At 40.9% G+C, this 22,246-nt stretch overlaps 1 protein-coding gene across 3 annotated transcripts in view; it reads left to right on the top strand.

Annotated features, from left to right (window-relative positions):
- LOC139420429 (cadherin-18-like) overlaps positions 1-22,246 on the top strand; it is a 409,544-nt gene that overhangs the window by 333,765 nt on the left and 53,533 nt on the right. For all 3 annotated transcript variants that reach the window (XM_071170551.1, XM_071170553.1, XM_071170554.1), the window contains 3 exons: positions 4,396-4,563; positions 5,520-5,707; positions 18,573-18,826. In XM_071170551.1, coding sequence (XP_071026652.1) covers positions 4,396-4,563; positions 5,520-5,707; positions 18,573-18,826 — 610 coding nt within the window. The remainder of the gene's footprint in view (positions 1-4,395; positions 4,564-5,519; positions 5,708-18,572; positions 18,827-22,246) is intronic.

Here is a 22,246-nt window from a genome sequence, read left to right as displayed (position 1 = left end):
CCTATCCACATCGACAGGACCGCAGTGGAGAAGGTGGAAAGCTTCAAGTTCCTCGGTGTACACATCAATGATGATCGGAAATGGTCTACCCACACAGACAGTGTGGAGGAGAATGTGCAACAGTGCCTCTTCATTCTCAGGAGATTGAAGAAATGTGTCTTGACCACTAAAACTTTTACAGATGCACAATTGAGAGTATCCTGTTGGGCTGTATCATTGCCTGGTATGGCAACTGCACCTTCTGAAACCACAGGGCTTGCCAAAGAGTGGTGCGGTCTGCCCAACGCATCACCGGAGGCAAACTACCTGTCCTCGGGACACCTACAGCACCCGATGTCACAGGAAGGACAAAAAGATCATCAAAGACATCAACCACCCGAGCCACGGCCTGTTCATCCCGTTATCATCTAAAAGGCAATGTCAGTACAGGTGCATTAAAAGCTGGGACCGAGAGACTGAAAAAAAGCTTCTATCTCGAGGCCATAACTAGCCGGCTTCCACCCGGTTATGTAATCCTGCACCTTAGAGGCTGCTGCCCTATATTCATAGACTTGGAATCACTGGCCACTTTAAAACCTATTAAGCCTACCCCTTCCTTTTTCGAACATTCTGTTAAAAATCGTGCAACTTTTCAGCGTCCTGCTACTCATGCCAGAAATATAGTATATGCATATGATTAGTATGTGTGGATAGAAAACACTCTGAAGTTTCTAAAACTGGTTAAATCACGGCTGTGACTATAACAGATCGTGTGTTTCATCGAAAAGCGCAAGAAAAACTGCTCACTGAAAGCTAAAAATAATATCCATGCGTCACTTTCATGGATTGTTAAAAGGGCACAAAATTAATTATGGACCTGCATGCAATTCCTACAGATTCCACACGATGTCGCCATTGTCATCATTATCCGGGGAGTTTTTTGTTGGTAAATCCAACTAACTGGATTCCATTTCTTCCGGTCTCCGCCAGTATGTTTTGAAGTGCACATTGTCGGCCATTGATTTGAAGACGAGGAGCTATTGAATACACATCGCCCTGTAATCATTTTGATAGATTATAAACGTTTACTAATACCTAAAGTTGGATTACAAAAGTATTTCGAAGTGTTTTGTGAAAGTTTATCGTCGACTTTTTTAATTTTAAAAAATGACGCTGCGTTTTAAAACAATGTTTTTTTCTGAATTACACAGCTTCCATAGATCGCTATTTTGGGTATATATGGACCGATTTAATCGAAAAAAATACCCAATAGTGATGTTTATGGGGCATATAGGAGTGCCAAGAAAGAAGCTCGTCAAAGGTAATGAATGTTTTATATTTTATTTCTGCGTTTGTGTATCGCCGGCTACGCTAAATCTTTTGTTTACGTCGCATTCAGGCATTTTGGGGTGTTGCATGCTATCAGATAATAGCTTCTCATGCTTTCGCCGAAAAGCATTTTAAAAATCTGACTTGTTGGCTAGATTCACAACGAGTGTAGCTTTAATTCTATACCCTGCATGTGTATTTTGATGAACGTTTGAGTTTTAACGAGTACATTTAGCATTTAGCGTAGCGCATTTGCATTTCCAGGTGCCTAGTTGAGACATCTGCGTCTCAAGTAGGATCAAGAAGTTTTAATAATGGAACACAAGTCACTTTAATAATGTTTACATACCGCTTTATTCATTTCATATGTATATCCTGTATTCTACTGTATGTTAGTCATTGCTACTCCGACAATGCTAGTCCTTATATATAAACATTTCTTAAATCCATTATTTTACTATTAGATTTGTCTGTATTGTTGTGAATTGTTAGATACTACTACAGCATTTCCCTACACCCGCAATAACATCTACTAAATATGTGTATGTGGTCAATAAAATATGATTTGATTTGTGTACAGCATAAGCAAATCTAATATGTCAATGGCAAGTGAGGCCAGCTACTGCATTCTCCATCTTTCTCTCCCACAAGCACACGTGTGTGTACACACATATCACAGAAATCAACACACACCCGCGTGTGTCTGTGGTGTGTTTTTACACATGTAGTACTAAACACTTCAAAAACAACAACCAGATGAATCATACATTTGGCATATTTGAGCATAGAACAAGTCAAATAACAATGCTATATGACGTTCAACTATTTAATTCTGAAATGTATTTCAAAATACATACGTTGAAATTATTTTAATGATATTTGAACATTTTCTCAAAATCCCAACTTTGATTGTTATTATCTATCATACTTTCTGTGTCAATCTTAAAATGTGAATGTGGCCTGTCTAGACACTTGTACTCTTCTGGGACCAAATTTAATTCACACCAAAACCGAATTTGTTCAATGGCGCATTTTGATATTGTACTAAATATAGTGCCTTCGGAAAGAATTCAGACCCTTTGACTTTTTCCACTCTATGTTATGCTACAGCCTTATCCTAAAATAGATTAATTCATTTTTTCCCTCATCAATAAACACACAATACCCCATAATGACAAAGTAAAAGCAGGATTTTAGATTAAAAAACTGAAATATCACATGAGTATTCAGACCTTGACTTTTGTTGAAGCACCTTTGGCAGCAATTACAGCCTCGAGTCTTCTTGGGTATGACATTAAAAGCTTTGTATACCTGTATTTGTGGAGTTTCATTCTTCTCTGCAGATCCCCTCAAGCTTTGGCAGGTTGGATGAGGAGCGTTGTTGCACAGCCACCACCATGCTTCATCGTTGGGATAATGCCAGGCTTCCTCCAGACGTGATGCTTGGCATTAAGGCCAAAGAGTTCAATCTTGGTTTCATCGGACCAAATAATCTTGTTTCTCATGGTCTGAGAGTCTTTAGCTGCTTTTTGGCAAACTCCAAACGGGCTGTCATGTGCCTTTTACTGAGGGGTGGCTTCTGTCTGGCCAATCTACCACAAAAGCCTGATTGGTGGAGTGCTGCAGAGGTGGTTGTCCTTCTGGAAGGTTTCCAAACTCCACTGAGAGACTCTGGAGCTCTGTCAGAGTGACCATCGGGTTCTTGGTGACCTCCCTGGCCAAGGCCCTTCTCCTCCAATTGCTCAGTTTGGCCAGGTGGCCAGCTCTATGAAGAATCTTGGTGGTTCCAAACTTCTTCCGTTTAAGAATGATGGAGGCCACTGTGTTCTTGGGGACCTTCAATGCTGCAGATATGTTTTGGTACTCTTCTCCAGATCTGTGTCTCGACACAACCTGTCTTTGAGCTCTACAGACAATTTCTTCAACCTCATGGCTTGGTTTTTGCTCTGACATGCACTATCAACTGTAGGGCGTTATGTAGGCAGGTGTGTGACTTTCCAAATCATGTCCAATCAATTGAATTTACCACAGGTGGACTCCAATCAAATTTTACAAACATCTCAAGGACGATCAATGGAAACAGGATGGACCTGAGCTCAATTTCGAGTCTCATAGCAAAGGGTCTGAATACTAGTGTAAGTAAGGTATTTCCATTTATTTTGCTTTGTCATTATGGGTATTGTGTGTAGATTGCTGAGGATGTTTTATTGAACACATTTTAGAAGGCTGGAACTTAAGAAAATGTGGAAAAAGTGTTAGGGTCTGAATACTTTCTGAAGGCACCGTATAGTACAAGGATGTGAATGGGTTAAGGTAGTCTCATATCTAAGTCTTCCCAACCCTGACAGTCATTCTGAATACAGGTTGCGGGTGAATACAAATTCAAAATGATGGAAATCCCCATTCTGTCTGGATTCCAATAGAAATGACACATCACTTTACAAGCCAGAATCATGTGACTTGCAGGCCTGATGAGGCCTGTAAACTATGAGTTTCAGCTTACTGTATTAGGGTAAAACTAGACCCTCGAAAGAAGGCCTTATGAAACATGTAAAAAAATATGTTGTAATTTGGTAGACACTAGAACATATGACAGTAGTGAGTGCATACATGTTCATACTGGTCCACCGTGGGAATCAATCCCACAACTCTGGTGATGGAAACTCCATCATCTACCAACTGAACCACACGGGTCTTATATTGTCTTAAATAATTACATTTTAATGACAACATATTCACCTAGGACCTCACTTGGTGAAGGCTCAAAGAATACAACAACCATGTCTCCATCACCAGGAAACACAGTCATGTGTAGTACTGCTAACTCTAAAATTAATTTGAATGGGTTAAAAACCTACAGCAAGGCTATTCAATTCAGATCCTCAAGGGCTGAAATATTTCTGGTTTGGGATTTTTGTGTGGTTATTCAAAGAACCATCCCATTTATGGTTCTTCAGAGAGCCTAAAATGGTTCCCCTATGGAATCGTTCTGAAGAAACGTATTTGTTTCCAACTTGCACCTTTATTTTTAAGTGTGTAGTAACATTGGTACTCTTCTATCATTTATATTCTTCTCCCCCTGTCCAGGAGTCATCAGGACTGCCTTAGCCAACATGGACCGGGAGGCGAGGGAACACTATGCTGTAGTCATTCAAGCCAAAGACATGGCAGGATCGGTTGGAGGACTCTCTGGATCCACCACCATCAACATCACCCTCACCGACGTCAACGACAACCCACCCAAGTTCCCGCAAAGTGAGTACTGTATAGACACCAGGGTTGCCTTCAGCAGTCAAACGTTGTAGCGTGTTCAGAGAGAAAGAACAAAGATACCTCTCTGACATGTGGAATAAGGAATCACATCAGTTTTATTCATAGAATTTATATCAGCAACGTTTCACACCATTTACAGAACGTTGCACAGTTACTCCATATCACTTGGAAAGTGATTTTAAAAATGGCTTTACAGTATCTAAGAAATCGACTGACTATTTCTGCTAAATACTAATTCCTTTGTTTAATAAACAGCAGTGCTTCTCAGATATGTCACGTGACTGGCACAATGTCAATTTGAGAGTATTTTTAGCAGGCCAATTACAAATGGAGATTTCTCATATATCTATTAAAGAATCGAAATACACTCCTCCTAAAACTAAACTAGCTTTAATTGACTGTCAGGAGCCCAATCCTTAATAATTAACAGATGTTCAACATACATTAGTTAGATGAGTATAGCATTGAGTAAAACCTTACCAATTGTGAATCCTGATTTTATATATTGTTTTATCTATCCTATGTAATAATAATCATATATTGATATGACATTTGATCTCAAAATCTATCACATCAAATGCCATGCTGGCTGAATAAATATGTAAGAACACTGAACATCAATACTGTAAAATTATAGTTTAATAATCACATCTCTTTTAGAGTTCAAGTTAAAGTAAATTCTAAGTGCCCTCAGACACATTGTAGCTCTAAATGTTGATTCAAGCAATCTCTTGATATCAAAAGGTATTTAGTAACAATTCCATTCTGTGAAGTCAAATCAGGGTGACACAGGTAAAATACATCATCATTTGGAAAATTCACCCAAAATATGGCACCAACTAGTGATGCTAAGCTGTTTCTTAGCCTTTGTCCCAAATGCCACCCTATTCCCTATGAGATGCAAACAATATCTGTATTGTTATGTTCATGATCCACAGAAAATTACCAGTTGTACGTCCCTGAATCAGCCCAGGTGGGCAAGCCAGTAGGGAAGATTAAAGCCAATGATGAGGACCTTGGCGTAAACGCAGCGATCAAGTACAGCATCATCAACTCAGAAGGAGCAGCCACGTTCTCCATCGCCACAGACAGAGACACCAGAGAGGGAATCATCAGCCTCAAGAAGGTATACAGAGTGAATGAATAAATTCATTAATTCATTAAAGAATAAATGAATGAATTAACAATGACATGCACTCTAGGGAAGGAATAATCAATCTCAAGAAGGTACATGACAGAGTAAATGAATGAATCAATGAATGAATGAAACAGTAACAGGGACAACAGGGAGGGAATAATCAACTTCATGAAGGTACATGACAAAGTTGTGCTTAAGGCACTCTTTTCCAGAAGTGTGTACTTGCACACTCCCCGTCATGGATTTAAAAGCATACAATTGTTGGAAGCATTGGTTGGAGAGAGTTTCTACCATTGTAAAAATCCATGTGACATATTTTGCAAATGCAAACTTTAGGAAAACAATGATATTGCTCTCTATTCCTGTGTAATAACACTGTTATTATTTTAGTAAAAACATTGTATTAACTCAGGGGTTCCCAAACGTTTTTGGCTTACGACCCCATTTTGATATCGGAAAATTGTCGTGACCCCAACCATGTGAAAACAATTATGTAATTAATAGCCAATGTTAACTTTTTTATTTGGGGCTATAACAGTCAATTGAAAAACATTAACAGTATTTCTGATTGTTTTCTCAACTCACCATCACATACTTTAAATGTTGGGCTATGACAGTCAATTTGCTAATTAGTCTGACATAATGTACAGTATCTTGTCTCACCACCACTAATGAGATCGGTGTGCTTGATGCATGTTACGTCAGAACTTCTCAAAGTCAGGGGGCGTGGTCGACAGTCGCACATAATTTGAATGCATTCGATCAGCTGTTCGATTCAAATCAACGTTTATTTGTCATGTGCGCCGAATACAACAAGTGTAGACGTTACAGTGAAATGCTTACTTACAGGCTCTAACCAATAGTGCGAAAAAAAGGTTGGATGCCAAGCAATTGCCGTATCAGGCAGTGATGCAACCGGTCAAGATGCTCTTGATGTTGCCGCTGTAGAACCTTTTGAGGATCTCAGGACCCATGCCAAATCTTTTTAGTTTCCTGAGGGGGAATAGGCTTTGTCGTGCCCACTTCACAATTTCGCTTACCGGCATGTCAACTGAGCCAGGATCACAGTCAAACAAATTGGGAAGTATGTCCCAAACTGCTCCTCTGAGCGTTAGAGGTGAGAAGTCATCAGTTGTGTGGGACACTTAATGATACTGTTTTCTGTCAATAAACATGCACAGCCGCGGAAAGGGGACATGGTTCGCTTTTGAAAGACTCTATCCAATAATTATTATTTCCTCTGAATCCACTGATTCGGTCATTCATCTGTAGAATGTTTTTGTATTATCCCTGCATGATTTGGTTTAGTTTCCCAAATATGTCTGTTACAGAGGCAAGGAGACACAAGTCCGACACCAAGTCTGTTTTTTCACATCCATTTTGAATGACAACAGATCCTCTTTCATTACAAAAAATCTTTCCAACACCCCCCCTCGATAACCACCAAACCTTGGTGTGAAATAGAACATTTTTATTCTCTGATCCCATATCTCCAAAACAAAATAACATTTTATCAGTCACATACAAGTGTTTAGCAGAGGTTATTGTGTGTTTAGTGAAATGCTTGTGTTTCTAGCTCTGACAGTGCAGTAATATCTAACAAGTAATATCTAACAATTTCACAACATATACCCAATACACACAAATCTAAGTAAAGGAATGGAACTAAGTATATGAATGAGCAATGTCAGAGCAGCATAGACTATGTTACAGTAGAATATTATAAAATACATTGTATACATATGAGAAGAGAAATGCAAAATATGTAAACATTGTTAAAGTGACTAGTGATTTCAAGTCTATGTATATTGGCAAAAGCCTCTAAAAGCCTTCTGGATGATACCAGGGTGAACAGGCAGTGGCTCGGGTGGTTGTTGGCCTTGATGATCTTTTCGACCTTCTTGTGACATCGAGTGCTCTAGGTGTCCTGGAGGGCAGGTAGTTTGCCCCCGGTGATGCTTTAGGCTGACCGCACCACTCTCTGGAGAGCCTTGCGATTGCGTGCGGTGCAGCTGACATACCAGGCGGTGATACAGGATGCTCTCAATCTGTAAAAGTTTGTGAGGGTTTTACATGCCAAGCAACTTTCTTCAGATACAGCCTGACAGGATGCTCTGAATTGTACATCTGTAAACATTTGTCAGGGTTTTAGGTGCCAAGTCAAATGTATTCAGCCTCCTGGGGTTGAAAAGGCGCTGTTGTGTCTTCTTCACCACACTGTCTGTGTGGGTGGACCATTTCAGTTTTCAGTGGATTGTATGCCGAGGAACTTGAATCTTTCCTCCTTCTCCACTGCGGTCCCATCGATGTGGATAAGGGAGTGCTCCCTCTGCTGTTTCCTGAAGTCCACGATCATCTCCTTTGTTTTGTTGACGTTGAGTGACAGATTGTTTTCCTGACACCACATGTCCAGATCCCTTACCTCCTCCCTGTAGGCTATCTCATCTTTGTTGGTAATCAGGCCTACTACTGTTGTGTTATCTGCCAACTTGATGATTGAGTTGCAGGCATGCTTGGCCAATGAAGTCATGGGTGAACAGGGAGTACAGCAGTGGGTTGAGCACACACCCTTGTTGGGCCCCAGTGTTACGGATCAGCAAAGTGGAGGTGTTGTTTCCTGCCTTCACCACCTATTGGTGGCCCGTCAGGATGTCCAGGACCCAGTTGCACAGGGCGGGGTTCAGACCCAGGACCTTGAGCTTAATGATGAGCTTGGAGGGTACTATGGTGTTGAATGCTGAGCTATAGTCAATGAACTGCATTCTTACATATGTATTCCTCTTGTCCAGATGGGATAGGGCAGTGTGCAGTGCGATTGCTGTGGATCTATTGGGGCGGAAAGCAAATGCGTCTAGGATGACAGGTAAGGTAGAGGTGATATGATCCTTGACTAGTCTCTCAAAGAACTTCATGATGCCAGAAGTGAGTGACACGGGGCGATAGAACTTTAGTTCAGTTACCTTTGCTTTCTTGGGTACAGGAACAATGGTGGCCATATTGAAGCATGTAGGGACAGCAGACTGGGATAGGGAGAGATTAAATATGTCCGTAAACACAACAGTCAGCTGGTCTGCGCATGCTCTAAGGATGCGGCTAGGAATGCCATCTGGGCCAGCCGTCTGGTTCAGGTTCTCGTCACTGGTACATCCTGTTTGAGTTTCATCCATCTGTCAAGCATGGTGGAGGCAATGTGCTGGTCTGTGGGTTCTTTGGCAGTGGTAAAGTGGGGGATTTGTACAGGGTAAAAGGGATCTTGAAGAAGGAAGGCTATCACTCCATTTTGCAAAGCAATGCCATACCCAGCTGACGGCGCTTAATTGTAGCCAATTTCCTTCAACAACTGGACAATGACCCAAAGCACAGCTCCAAACTATTCTGTCTATAATGGAGTGGCCAGCACAGTCACTGGATCTCAACCCTTTTGAGCTGTTGTAGGAGCAGCTTGATCTTATGGTACATAAGAAGTGCCCATCAAGCCAATCAAACTTGTGACAGGTGCTTCAGGAAGCATGGGGTGAAATCTCATCAGATTACCTAAACAAATTGACAACCAGAATGCCAAAGGTCTGCAAGGCTGTAATTGCTGCAAATGGAAGATTTTTTGACGAAAGCAAAGTTTGAAGGACACAATTATTATTTTAATTTAAAAATCATTTTTTACAACCTTATCAATGTCTTGACTATATTTCCTAATCATTTTGAAAATATTTTCATGTATGTTCTCATGGAAAACAAGGACATTTCTATGTGACTCCAAACTTTGGAACGGTAGTGTACTTCTTGTGTCTGAGCCATTGAATTGTGACTCCACTTTGTCTCTATACTGACGTTTTGCCTGTTTGATTGCCTTGCGAACGGAATAACTACACTGTTTTGTATTCTGCCATATTCCCAGTCTCCCTGCCGTGGCTAAAAGCGATGGTTCGCGTTTTCAGTTTTGACGAATGCTACCATCGATCCATGGTTCCTGGTTAGGGTAGGTTTTAAATCAAATCAAATCAAATCAAATTTTATTTGTCACATACACATGGTTAACAGATGTTAATGCGAGTGTAGCGAAATGCTTTTTAATAGCCACAGTAGGTACGACAGCTATACACTTCCTGATAAACTCAGTCACTGTATCAGTATATTCAGCAATATTATTCTCGGAAGCTACCCTTGTCCGCATTAGCAAATCAAATGTATTTATATAGCCCTTCTTACATCAGCTGATATATCAAAGTGCTGCACAGAAACCCAGCCTAAAACCCCAAACAGCAGGCAATGCAGGTGTAGAAGCACGGTGGCTAGGAAATACTCCCTAGAAAGGCCAAAACCTAGGAAGAAACCTAGAGAGGAACCAGGCTATGAGGGGTGTCCAGTCCTCTTCTGGCTGTGCCGGGTGGAGATTATAACAGAACATGACCAAGATGTTCAAATGTTCATAAATTACCAGCATGGTCAAATTATAATCACAGTAGTTGTCGAGGGTGCAACAAGTCAGCACCTCAGGAGTAAATGTCAGTTGGCTTTTCATAGCCGATTATTGAGAGTATCTCTACCGCTCCTGCTGTCTCTAGAGAGTTGAAAACAGCAGGTAGCACGTCCGGGGAACAGGTCAGGGTTACATAGCCGCAGGCAGAACAGTTGAGACTGGAGCAGCAGCACGGCCAGGTGGACTGGGGACAGTAAGGAGTCATCACGCCAGGTAGTCCTGAGGCATGGTCCAAGGGCTCAGGTCCTCTGAGAGAGAGCACCAGACACCGGATAAGACAGGAGAAATACATCAGATATAACAGACTGACCCTAGCCTCCCGACACATAAACTACTGCAGCATAAATACTGGAGGCTGAGACAGGAGGGGTCAAGAGACACTGTGGCCACATCCGATGATACCCCCGGACAGGACCAAACAGGCAGGCTATAACCCCACCCACTTTGCCAAAGCACAGCCCCCACACCACTAGAGGGATATCTCCAACCACCAACTTACCATCCTGAGAAAAGGCAGAGTATAGCCCACAAAGTCTGGGTTGGGGGGGCGCCAACCCAGACAGGAAGACCACGTCAGCAACTCAACCCACTCAAGCGACGCACACCTCCTAGGAACGGCATGGAAGAGCACCAGTAAGCCAGTGACTCAGCCCCTGTAATAGAGTTAGAGGCAGAGAATCACAGTGGAGAGAGGGGAACCGGCCAGGCAGAGACAGAAAGGGTGGTTCGTTGCTCCAGAGCCTTTCTGTTCTCCTCCACACTCCTGGGCCAGACTACACTCAATCATATGACCTATTGAAGAGATAAGTATTCAGTAAAGACTTAAAGGTTGAGACCGAGTCTGCGTCTCTCACATGGGTAGGCAGACCATTCCATAAAAATGGAGCTCTATAGGAGAAAGCCCTGCCTCCAGCTGTTTGCTTAGAAATTCTAGGGACAATTAGGAGTCCTGCGTCTTGTGACCGTAGCGTACATGTACGTATGTACGGCAGGACCAAATTGGAAAGATAGGTAGGAGCAAGCCCATGTAATGCTTTGTAGGTTAGCAGTAAAATCTTGAAATCAGCCCTTGCCTTAACAGGAAGCCAGAGTAGGGAGGCTAGCACTGGAGTAATATGATCAAATGTTTTGGTTCTAGTCAGGATTCTAGCAGCTGTATTTAGCACTAACTGAAGTTTATTTAGTGCTTTATCCGGGTGGCCGGAAAGTAGAGCAGTAGTCTAACCTAGAAGTAACAAAAGCATGGAATAATTCTTATGCATTCTTTTTGGACAGAAAGTTTCGGATTTTTGCAATAGAATGCGTAGATGGAAAAAAGCTGTCCTTGAAACAGTCTTGATATGTTCGTCAAAAGAGAGATCAGGGTGCAGAGTAGCACCGAGGTCCTTCACAGTTTTGTTTGAGACGACTGTACAACCATCAAGATTAATTGTCAGATTCAACAGAAGATCTCTTTGTTTCTTGGGACCTAGAATAAGCATCTCTGTTTTTTCCGAGTTCAAAAGTAGAAAGTTTGCAGCCATCCACTTCCTTATGTCTGAAACACAGGCTTCTAGCGAGGGCAATTTTGGGGCTTCACTATGTTTCATTGAAATGTACAGCTGTATGTCGTCTGCATAACAGTGAAAGTTAACATTATGCTTTCGAATGACATCCCCAAGAGGTAAAATATATAGTGAAAACAATAGTGGTCCTAAAACGGAACCTTGAGGAACACCGGAATTTACAGTTGATTTGTCAGAGGACAAACCATTCACAGAGACAAACTGATATCTTTCCGACAGATAAGATCTAAACCAGGCCAGAACTTGTCCAAAAGATTCTCCAAAAGAATGTGGTGATCAATGGTATCACAAGCAGCACTAAGGTCTAGGAGCACGAGGACAGATGCAGAGCCTCGGTCTGACGTCATTAAAAGGTACATTTTTCCAAAATGGAGTTGTGGTCAGATTTGCCGAAAGGAGGGCCAGGGAGGGCCTTGTTGGCATCCTAGAATTGAAGTAGCAATGTTCGAGTGTTTTAGCAGCGTGAATACTACAGTCGATGTGTTGATAGAACTTCGGCAGCCTTTTTCTCAAATTTGCTTTGTTAAAATCCCCAGGTCCAATAAATGCAGCCTCAGGATATGTGGTTTCCAGTTTGCATAAAGTCCAGACAAGTTCTTTGAGGGCCATCATGATGTCAGCTTAAAGGGGGGATATACAAGGCTGTGACTATAACCAAATATACTTTTCTAGGGAGATAATATGGTTGGTAGTTTTTAGTTTAGTTTATTAGTTCGACCATTTTAAAAAACAAGCACACATAAAACTTGAAAAAGCCATACATGCACATTAATAAAATCATCGAGGATAACACACAATAAAGTCTAGGACTTATTTCTATTGTGATCCTCTTGAGACAAGATGGCTAGACAAGATCGAACACAGTATGGCAGTGAAAAAATAAAACAAAAACAGAGAAGAAGGACATCTATCTCATCATTCCAGTTACATCATAGGGGTCATTAATATGGGCACAGAAGACATTAAACATATTATTATTATTTTTTAAAGCTGCCCAGAGAGGACGTTGTTTTTATGGGCAGAGGCAACTCATTCCATTCTGAGGCTCCAGTATACAAGAAAGTACCTTTCCCAGAATTACTCCTGAACCTGTATAATTACACATCAGCAACACCTGATCTGGTGCTGTGATTGTGTGCATCCATAACACAAGGAAAGTAATCACTCAGATATCTGGGCACAGGACCATAAATACTCCTGTAAACCAAACCTAGCCTCAACAAGCAGCCAGTTTAGTTCCTGAAAGCAGCTCCTGCCTATGTGAGTATGTGGACTCACCTTCAATACTATACTGATCAGCTTATTCTGGGCAATCTGGAGCTTCCCCTTCATAAGCTTAGATAAGCCCCAAAACCAGGAAGTACTATAATAGTCAAAATGGCATTGAATGATGGCAGTAGCTAGCACTTTCATGGAGTCGTTATCAAGCATCTTGGACTTTCTAGCCAAAAACTTATCCTGGCATTAACCTTCCCTAGCACTTTATTGGCCATGCTCACACCTCCCAAGCTTCCATCAAGGATACATCCAAAGTAGCTAACAGAGGTTTTAGTAGTCAGCACCCTAATTCCACACTGATTTCAGAGGGCCTACTCAATTTAGGTCTGGATCCTAAAATAATTGCTTCAGTTTTCCCTAAGCGCAGAGATAGCTTATTATCTCCAAGCCATTTGCTAATGTTAGTAAGCTCTGTGCTAAGTATGCTCTCCAACATAGTTTTACTTTTGTGAGACACTAGAAGTGTAGAGTCATCCATATCGTTAATATAGAATAAAAACAGCAGAGGCCCAAGCACGCTCCCTTGCGGAACGCCACAACTGAACCACTAACCTCAACTACTTGCTCCCTTCCTGACTTTACCCAGTCTCCCAGTCTAGAGGGATACTGCTCAACCCCAGTGCCTCCAGTTTGGAGATTAGGAGACAGTGGTTAACTGTATCAAAGGCTTTATGTAGGTCAAGCAGTACCATTCCACAGAGAATGACAAAAATTCCAAATTATATCCATAATATCGACAGAAACATGTCACAAAATTGTATAATCAATCCTCAAGGTGTTTTTCAAATATGTATTCGATAATATATCAACCGGGACAGTTGGCTTTTCACTAGGACCGGGAGGAAAAATGGCTACCTCTCTGTTTTGAGCAAAAATCACACTGAGAGCCAACAACTCACCCCTTACGCAATGTGGACGTTTACGCTCATTCTTCAAAATAAAGGCCTGAAACTACGTCTAAAGGCTGTAGACACTTTAGGGAAGCCACAGAAAAAGGAATCTGGAAGATATCCCTTTCAATGGGCAATAGGGATGCATAGAAAGACAAGGGTTTTAAAATAAGAGTCACTTCCTGATTGGATTTTTCTCAGGCTTTCGCCTGCAATATCAGTTCTGTTATACTCACAGACAATATTTTTACAGTTTTGGAAACTTTAGAGTGTTTTCTATCGTAAGCTGAATTATATGCATATTCTAGCATCTGGTCCTGAGAAATAGGCAGTTTACTTTGGGAACGTTATTTTTCCAAAAACAAAAATAGTGCCCCCTAGTTTCAAGAGGTTAATCCAGCAAACCATGCTATTATCTAAGGATAGCACCCCATTAAACATACACATGAAAATCATAATTCAACCCACCAGGCACAACACAAAAGTCAAAAATAACATATAATGCATGCCTTACCTTTGAAGATATTCTTCTGTTGGCACTCCATTATGTCCATTAAACATCACAAATTGTCCTTTCGTTTGATAAATTGTGTCGTTATATATCCAAAATGTTTTTTTTGGCGCGTATGATTCAGAAAAGACACCGGTTCCAACTCCTGCAACATGACTGCACATGACTACACATCTAATTAGTTACCTGTAAACTTGATCCAAACTTTTCAAACAACTTTCCTGATCCAACTTCAGGTATTTTTAAACATAAATAATCGATTAAATTTAAGACGGAATAAACTGTGTTCAATACCGGAACAGGAAGGAAGGAAAACAAAGTGGAGCGTGATTTCAGGTTGCGCGCCTCAACCACAGTACACTTCACTCGATCCTCGTTCTGGACAGCCCTTCTTCATTTCTCAACGGAAAAACATTAACCAATTTCTAAAAACTGTTGACATCTAGTGGAAGTGATAGGAACTGCAAGCAACAGCCTTAGATTTCTAGATTTCCATTGAAATCTCATTGAAAAGAGAGTGACCTCAATTTTTTTTTTCCTGGATGGTTTGTCCTCGGGGTTTTGCCTGCCAAATAAGTTCTGTTATACTCACAGACATCATTCAAACAGTTTATGAAACTTCAGGGTGTTTTCTATCCAAATTTACTCATATGCATACCCTAGCTTCTGGGCCTGAATAGCAGGCCGACACTTTTCATCCGGACGTGAAAATAGTGCCCCCTAGTCTTAAGAAGTTTTAACAAACAATGCAGTTTTACGAAAAATACCCCCCAAAATATAAATAAAATTTACAAATAAATAAAGAGCAGCAGTAAAATAACAGTAGCAAAGCTATATACATGGGGCACCGGTACAGAGTCAATGTGCGGGGGTACCGGTTAGTTGAGGTAATTGAGGTAGTGTCTACATGTACATAGGTAGAGTTATTAAAGTGACTATGCATAGATAATAACAGAGAGTAGCAGCAGCATAAAAGGGGGGGGCAATGAAAATAGTCTGGGTAGCCATTTGATTAGATGTTCAGGAGTCTTATGGATTAGAGGTAGAAGCTGTTTAGACGCCTCTTGGACCTAGACTTGGCGCTCCGGTACCGCTTGCCATGCGGTAGCAGAGAGAACAGTTTATGACTAGGGTGGCTGGAGTATTTGACAATTTTTAGGGCCTTCCTCTGACACCGCCTGGTATAGAGGTCCTGGATGGCAGGAAGCTTGGCCCCAGTGATGTACTGGGCCGTACGCACTGCTCTCTGTAGTGCCTTGCGGATGGAGGCCGAGCAGTTGCCATACTAGGCACTGATGCAACCCATCAGCATGCTCTCGATTGTGCAGCTGTAGAACATTTTGAGGATCTGAGGACCATGCAAAATATTTCCAGTCTCCTGAGGGGGAATAGGTTTTGTTGTGCCCTCTTCACAACTGTCTTAGTGTGCTTGGACCATGTTAGTTTGTTGGTGAGGTGGACGCCAAGGAACTTGAAGCTCTCAACCTGCTTTACTACATGCCCCCCGTCGATGAGAATGGGGGCGTTCTCGGTCTTCCTTTTCTTGTAGTCCACAATCATCTCCTTTGTCTTGATCATGTTGAGGGAGAGGTTGTTGTCCTTGCACCACATGGTCAGGTCTCTGACCTCCTCCCTATAGAATGTCTCTTCGTTGTTGGTGATCAGGCTTATCACTGTTGTTTCATCGCCAAACTTAATAATGGAGTTGGAGTCGTGCCTGGCCGTGCAGTCATGAGTGAACAGGGAGTACAGGAGGGGACTGAGCACACTCCCCTGAGGGGCCCTAGTGTTGAGGATCAAAGTGCCGAAAGTGTTGTTACCTACCCTTACCAACTGGGGGTGGCCCGTCAGGAAGTCCAGGACCAGTTGAAGAGGGAGGTGTTTAGTGCCAGGGTCCTTAACTTAGTGATGAGCTTTGAGAGCACTATGGTGTTGAAAGCTGAGCTGTAGTCAATGAATAGCATTCTCAAATACAGTTGAATTCGAAAGTTTACATACACTTAGGTTGGAGTCATTAAAATGTGTTTTTTAACCACTCCACAAATTTCTTGTTGGCAAGTCGATTATCTACTTTGTTCATGACACAAGTCATTTTTCCAATAATTTTTTACAGACAGATTATTTCACTTATAACTCACTGTATCACAATTCCAGTGGGTAAGAAGTTTACATACACTAAGTTGATTGTGCCTTTAAACAGCTTGGAAAATTCCAGAAAATGATGTCATGGCTTTAGAAGCTTCTGATAGGCTAATTGACATAATTTGAGGCAATTGGAGGTGTACCTTCAGATGTATTTCAAGACCTACCTTCAAACTCAGTGCCTCTTTGCTTGAAATCATGGGAAAATCAAAATAATCAAACATTTTAGACCTCCACAAATCTGGTTCATGCTTGGGAGCAATTTCCAAATGCCTGAAGGTACCACGTTCATCTGTACAGACAATAGTACGCAAGTATAAACACCATCGGACCAAGCAGCCGTCATACCGCTCAGGAAGGAGGAGCGTTCTGTCTCCTAGATATAAATGTACTTTGGTGCGAAAAGTGCAAATCAATCCCAGAACAATAGCAAAGGACCTTGTGAAGATGCTGGAGGAAACAGGGACAAAGCATCTATATCCACAGTAAAACGAGTCCTAAACAGAACTAAGGTGAAAAGCCGTTCAACAAGGAAGAAGCCACTGATCCAAAACCGTCATAAAAAAAGCCATACTACGGTCTGCAACTGCACATGGGGACAAAGATGGTACTTTCTGGAGAAAAGTCCTCTGGTCTAATGAAACAAAAACAGAACTGTTTTGCCATAATGACCATCGTTATGTTTGGAGGAAAAAAGGGGAGGCTTGCAAGCTGAAAACACCCTCCCAACCGTGAAGCACGGGGGTGTAGGGCAGAACTGAAAAAGTGTGTGCAAGCAAGGAGGCCTACAAACCTGACTAATTTAACCTTGAATATTCCTTAGATATCGTGCAACAGCTGTTGTTTACAATTGTACATAGACCGCCACCCCTTGTCTTACCAGAGGCTACTGTTCTATCCTGCCAGTACAGTGTATAATAAGCCTGCTGTATGTTATTCATGTCATCTTTCAGCCACGACTTGGTGAAACATAAGATATTACAGTTTCTAATGTCTTGCTGGTAGGATATATGTATATATTATTATTTATTGTTTTGTAGAAATTCTCCAGCTACTCCATTTTCATATTACACGAACCCACGTGGGGTCGCGGACCGTAGTTTGGGAGCCCCTGGTGCAGAGTTTGTTGTCCTCTGGCAGGTTCTTCCATCTCAGCAAAGGAACTCCGTATTTCTGTCACTAGTGATTGGTTTCTTGGTCACCTTTCTGACCAACGTCCTCCTTGCCCGTTTGCTCAGTTTGGTAGGACGGCCAGCTCTATGCAGAGTCTGGGTAGTTCCATACTTTTTCCATTTCCCAATTATGGAGAACACTGTGGTCTTGGAAACTTGGGGTCGGGTACCCTAGTTTGGGAACAGCTGGATTAACCCTATCTCTCCCGAAACCCCAGCAAAGATTGGCTTTTCATTTATCTGAATTTCATTTATCTGCATGTCCATCCCCTGTATTTGGCCTCACACTTAAGTGTTTTTCCATTCCATTTTACAAATGTCAATAAAAATGTTTTGCCAGAGCAAAAACCTGCTAAAAATGAATTCATATGAATGCTGTACATTTGTTGTTTGCTCGCTGTGAAATTAATATGCAACTAGTCAGTGACAATTGTGTGGAGTTTGTGACAGCAACCATGTGAGATTATTACAGTATTATTTACAATATGTCATGGGATTTCTAATGATCTTCTTTTTAGAAGAACCCCTTACCTTGTAACAACACTTCTATAGCTTGTGAGCGTCATAGAGCAAATGTTCCATGTGCGTGTTCTTGAGCCTCTCAGCTCTTCCTTGATAGAGCTAACCCAGAAGTCTGTAGACATCTCAAACACACTGGTTTAAAACATGCTGGTGTTGCTGTGGGACGCATTGGTTTAAAATGTTGTAACATAGTACTTTAGTGGGCTACTTGCATTGTAATTACATGGTACACAAGTGGAGTAAAGTATGTTCCTAATCCTGCATGTTTTCCTGGTGCCTTTTTCCTGGACATACAGCCACTGAACTATGAGAGGAAGAAGACCTACACCCTTCACATTGAAGGAGTGAATACCCACGTGGAACCTCGTTTTTCCTACCTTGGTCCTTTCAAAGACACTGCCACCCTAAAGATCACTGTGGGAGATGTGGACGAGCCTCCTGTATTCTCTATGGATTATTACATCATGGATGTTTATGAAAACGCTCATATTGGTACAGAGGTGGGGGCTGTAACAGCCCGGGATCCAGACAGCAAAAACAGTCCTGTCAGGTAAGAGCTTGGAGACAATCTATTCTCTGTTTGCATCACCTCATCGCTAAGCCTGGGTAGTACAGTTTCCAGAACTAGGCTAATCATGTGTCCACTCCATGTTTTGTGTTCAAACATGATTCTCCAGTCTGGTCAGGCAAATGTTTTGTTGTTATGAGTATACATTTAACTACTAGACAACACATAATATGCATGTATGCTCACGCGCAAAGATATGGTAATATTAACCTGATTTTATAAAAACATACAACCTTTCAGTGTCCTAATAGGAATCAGCTTTCCTAGTTTGCACGGCATGGGCTCCAATTATCATGTCTAAAAGCTTAGGGCCATTCAGTCTATACAAACCTTGTATTCATTTTCACATTCCAAGAAATGAAGAGGGAATTGCGTCAAAACCTCATATCAGATACAGTATATTATCCATACCCCAATAGATTGTAATCTAATAGTCCATATTACATGATATAAGATCTTGGTTTTGTGAAACACCACGCTGTACATATGGGAATTCCTAAACTGTATTAAGCACTGAACCGCAGTCCCTTCACATGTTATTGTGGCCATATCTCTTTCCGCCATGTCTGCAAAAGACAGGCTGGCTAGCCAGACCCTTTATGAAGAAAGATGTATCTATAATACATTTTCAAGGAGTGATAGAGATGCTGACGGAGTCTGACATTTTTTAAACAAGATTCTTATTGTGAATCAACAGTTTAAGATATTTGAAAGGGATTTGTGTTAAACAAAATGACATCTACATATGAAAGGGTCCTGGTGGGATACCTCCCCTCGTCTAATTCGTAGAGCTCTCTGTCTCACTGTTCACCACCAGAATGGAAGAGACAATGGGAAAGGTTTGAATAAAATCCATTTGAACTGAGGAAAATAAAAATGCCACAAAATAATATTCCTTGAGTTAGTGGTTGACGGTTTGCTGTTGGGGACAGATAGCAATCTCTCTCTCTCTCTCTCTCTCTGATCGCTGATGCTGCTTTTGCCTCATGTATCATTTATGTTCCCTCAAGATACAAAGAAATAAGGCCAGTAGTTAGATTTTATTAAAGATCATTTCAGGTCCCTTTGTTATTGACACATTTTAATTGCCGAACAAGGTGGTGAGTCATAATCATCACAGCAACATCTTCAAGTTCCTCTGACCAAGGTGCTGTCTGATCTGACACCTCCATGATGAGAGTTCTCTAGCAACTCTTTAAGTTACAGAGAGTAATAACCTGTGTCACACTCGTAGTGCACTGTAAATGGCCTTCTGTAATAGTACTAACATATTTTTTAATAAAGCCCTATGTATGACTCAGGGTTAGAGAGTTATCTGATTACAAAAAAATACAAAAAACTGTACACACTAAAATATGAGGGTTCCTCAAGGGTGCTTTGGGAAGGGTGATGGTTCTATGTGGAATCATAATGACTCAAATTAACCTTTGAGTTCTTTGATGGTTCTTTACAGTTCACCAAAGGGTTCTTTGCTCGTTTAGTTATAATTCAAATGTAGGGGAAGCAGCTCATTAGAATATTTTGGGGCGGCTCTTTTTGTGCAACCGTGAGTGAGTGTCATTCCAGTTCATCTAACATGTTGTTTTATGCCATTCTATACTATGGCCAGTGACAGTGTCTTGTAAAAGACTTTGAGTCAATTGAGAACAATTGAGAATGGTTGACTAAATCAATCAATGGTTTTCAAGTCTCTCCTCAAGGAACTGCAGCTGTTCCAGAGGAAGCTCACTTAATTAAACTTGTCACCTAACCCAATAATAACACCTATGGAATTTTAAGAATATAATATGGCTTCCCGTAATAAAAAAACCTGTATGGTTCTTTGAAAGATCTACAAATAGTCATTCTTTATAGAATCATTCTCCATAAAGGTTATATAAAGAACCATAAAAAATGTATCTATATTGCAATGAAAGGGGTTTTACATTTATAAAATATGTTTGCAAAAAAATACATTATGACACCTTTCAGTCTCCTCAATGACATTTAATTCAGCAGTGAAAAAAGCCATAAGTTTACGTTTGTTCCACCACAAGTCAGAGACCACTATGATGAGACACCAAATGCGTTTGATTGATCCTTTTTGTCTTCTAATGCCTCTTAAAGACATACTCTGGAATTTTGGTGAATAATAAGCATTTTTTAAACCTCCCTCTTTGGGCTTGATGTGTCAATATGTAGTTCATACATGCATATAATCTATGAGCATAATTACTGTTTTACCTCAATTAGACACGAAAATCCTAGTTTGAAAGTTTCATGGAAGCTGTTTGGTGCCATTTTTCCTACACGTGCGCCAGCCCCCCTACCAATTCGAGTTCTAGCCAATGAGCTTCAGCCCCTCACCATTTGAGTTACAGCTAGTAAGATGCACACTGAGAGAGAGAGAGAGAGAGAGAGAGAGAGAGAGAGAGAGAGAGAGAGAGAGAGAGATATAGATATATAGATATATAGAGAGAGAGATATATATATAGATATATATAGAGAGAGAGATATATATAGAGAGATGGTGCAAATATGAGGTAGTAGGCAGTTTTCAGGGACCACTTCTGTCTCGTGAGTGCTACTTTCAGAACAACTGGCTAAAAGTATACAGAAGTACTGGAGAATCTCTTTACGGGGAAAGCATTCCGAAAGTAACTGAAAATAATCCGATTAAGTTACTGAGTTTTGGTAATCCAAAAGTTACGTTACTGATTACAATTTTGGACAGTTAACTAGAACCTGTAAAGATTACATTTATAAAGTAACCTGCCCAATTCTGGACTTACTTGACCCCTATAAGGAGTATAGGCCATTAGCGAATGTCCATCTCAGGACACTGACATGTGAATAATTGACAGGCAAACTTTGTTGGAGGATTTCAGTTTACCAGGAGAGTGTAACTTTTGCCATCGTATTCAGTTACCTTATAGACTGATGCAAAACCCACCACACCAAGCAATTGATATGATATGAGGTTGTGTTTAGGCATTTTTTGTGCTGTCAAAATGTCACACTTAAAAACATTTCACTATTTCGACGTCTTATGGAATCACATGATCATGCAAACGCCCATTCTGTTTTTGATTCCTCCCATGTAACCACCAAACGCTTGAACCTTGCTGTTAAAATCTCTCTTTCAGTCTTAATTGGTTCATTAAAAGATAAATTACCAACCACACATTCAATGTTCATTTCACACATAATAAAAATCTGACCTGCATATAGGCTAACATATGGAATTGTTTTAAAATGGTCTTAACATGCATTATATAGCTATTTTATTTTACATTTTAGGACCTCTTTAATTATAAATATACAAATATATATAATTTGATAAAATATTGAATTTTGCCTTTACTACGAAAAAAGTATGAAAATGTATGCACTCTACTGTAATTCACTCTGGATAAGAGCGTC

This window comes from Oncorhynchus clarkii, chromosome 11 (genome assembly GCF_045791955.1).
Source record: "Oncorhynchus clarkii lewisi isolate Uvic-CL-2024 chromosome 11, UVic_Ocla_1.0, whole genome shotgun sequence".
Lineage (NCBI taxonomy): Eukaryota > Metazoa > Chordata > Actinopteri > Salmoniformes > Salmonidae > Oncorhynchus > Oncorhynchus clarkii.
This window is presented reverse-complemented; position numbering and strand designations above follow the sequence as displayed.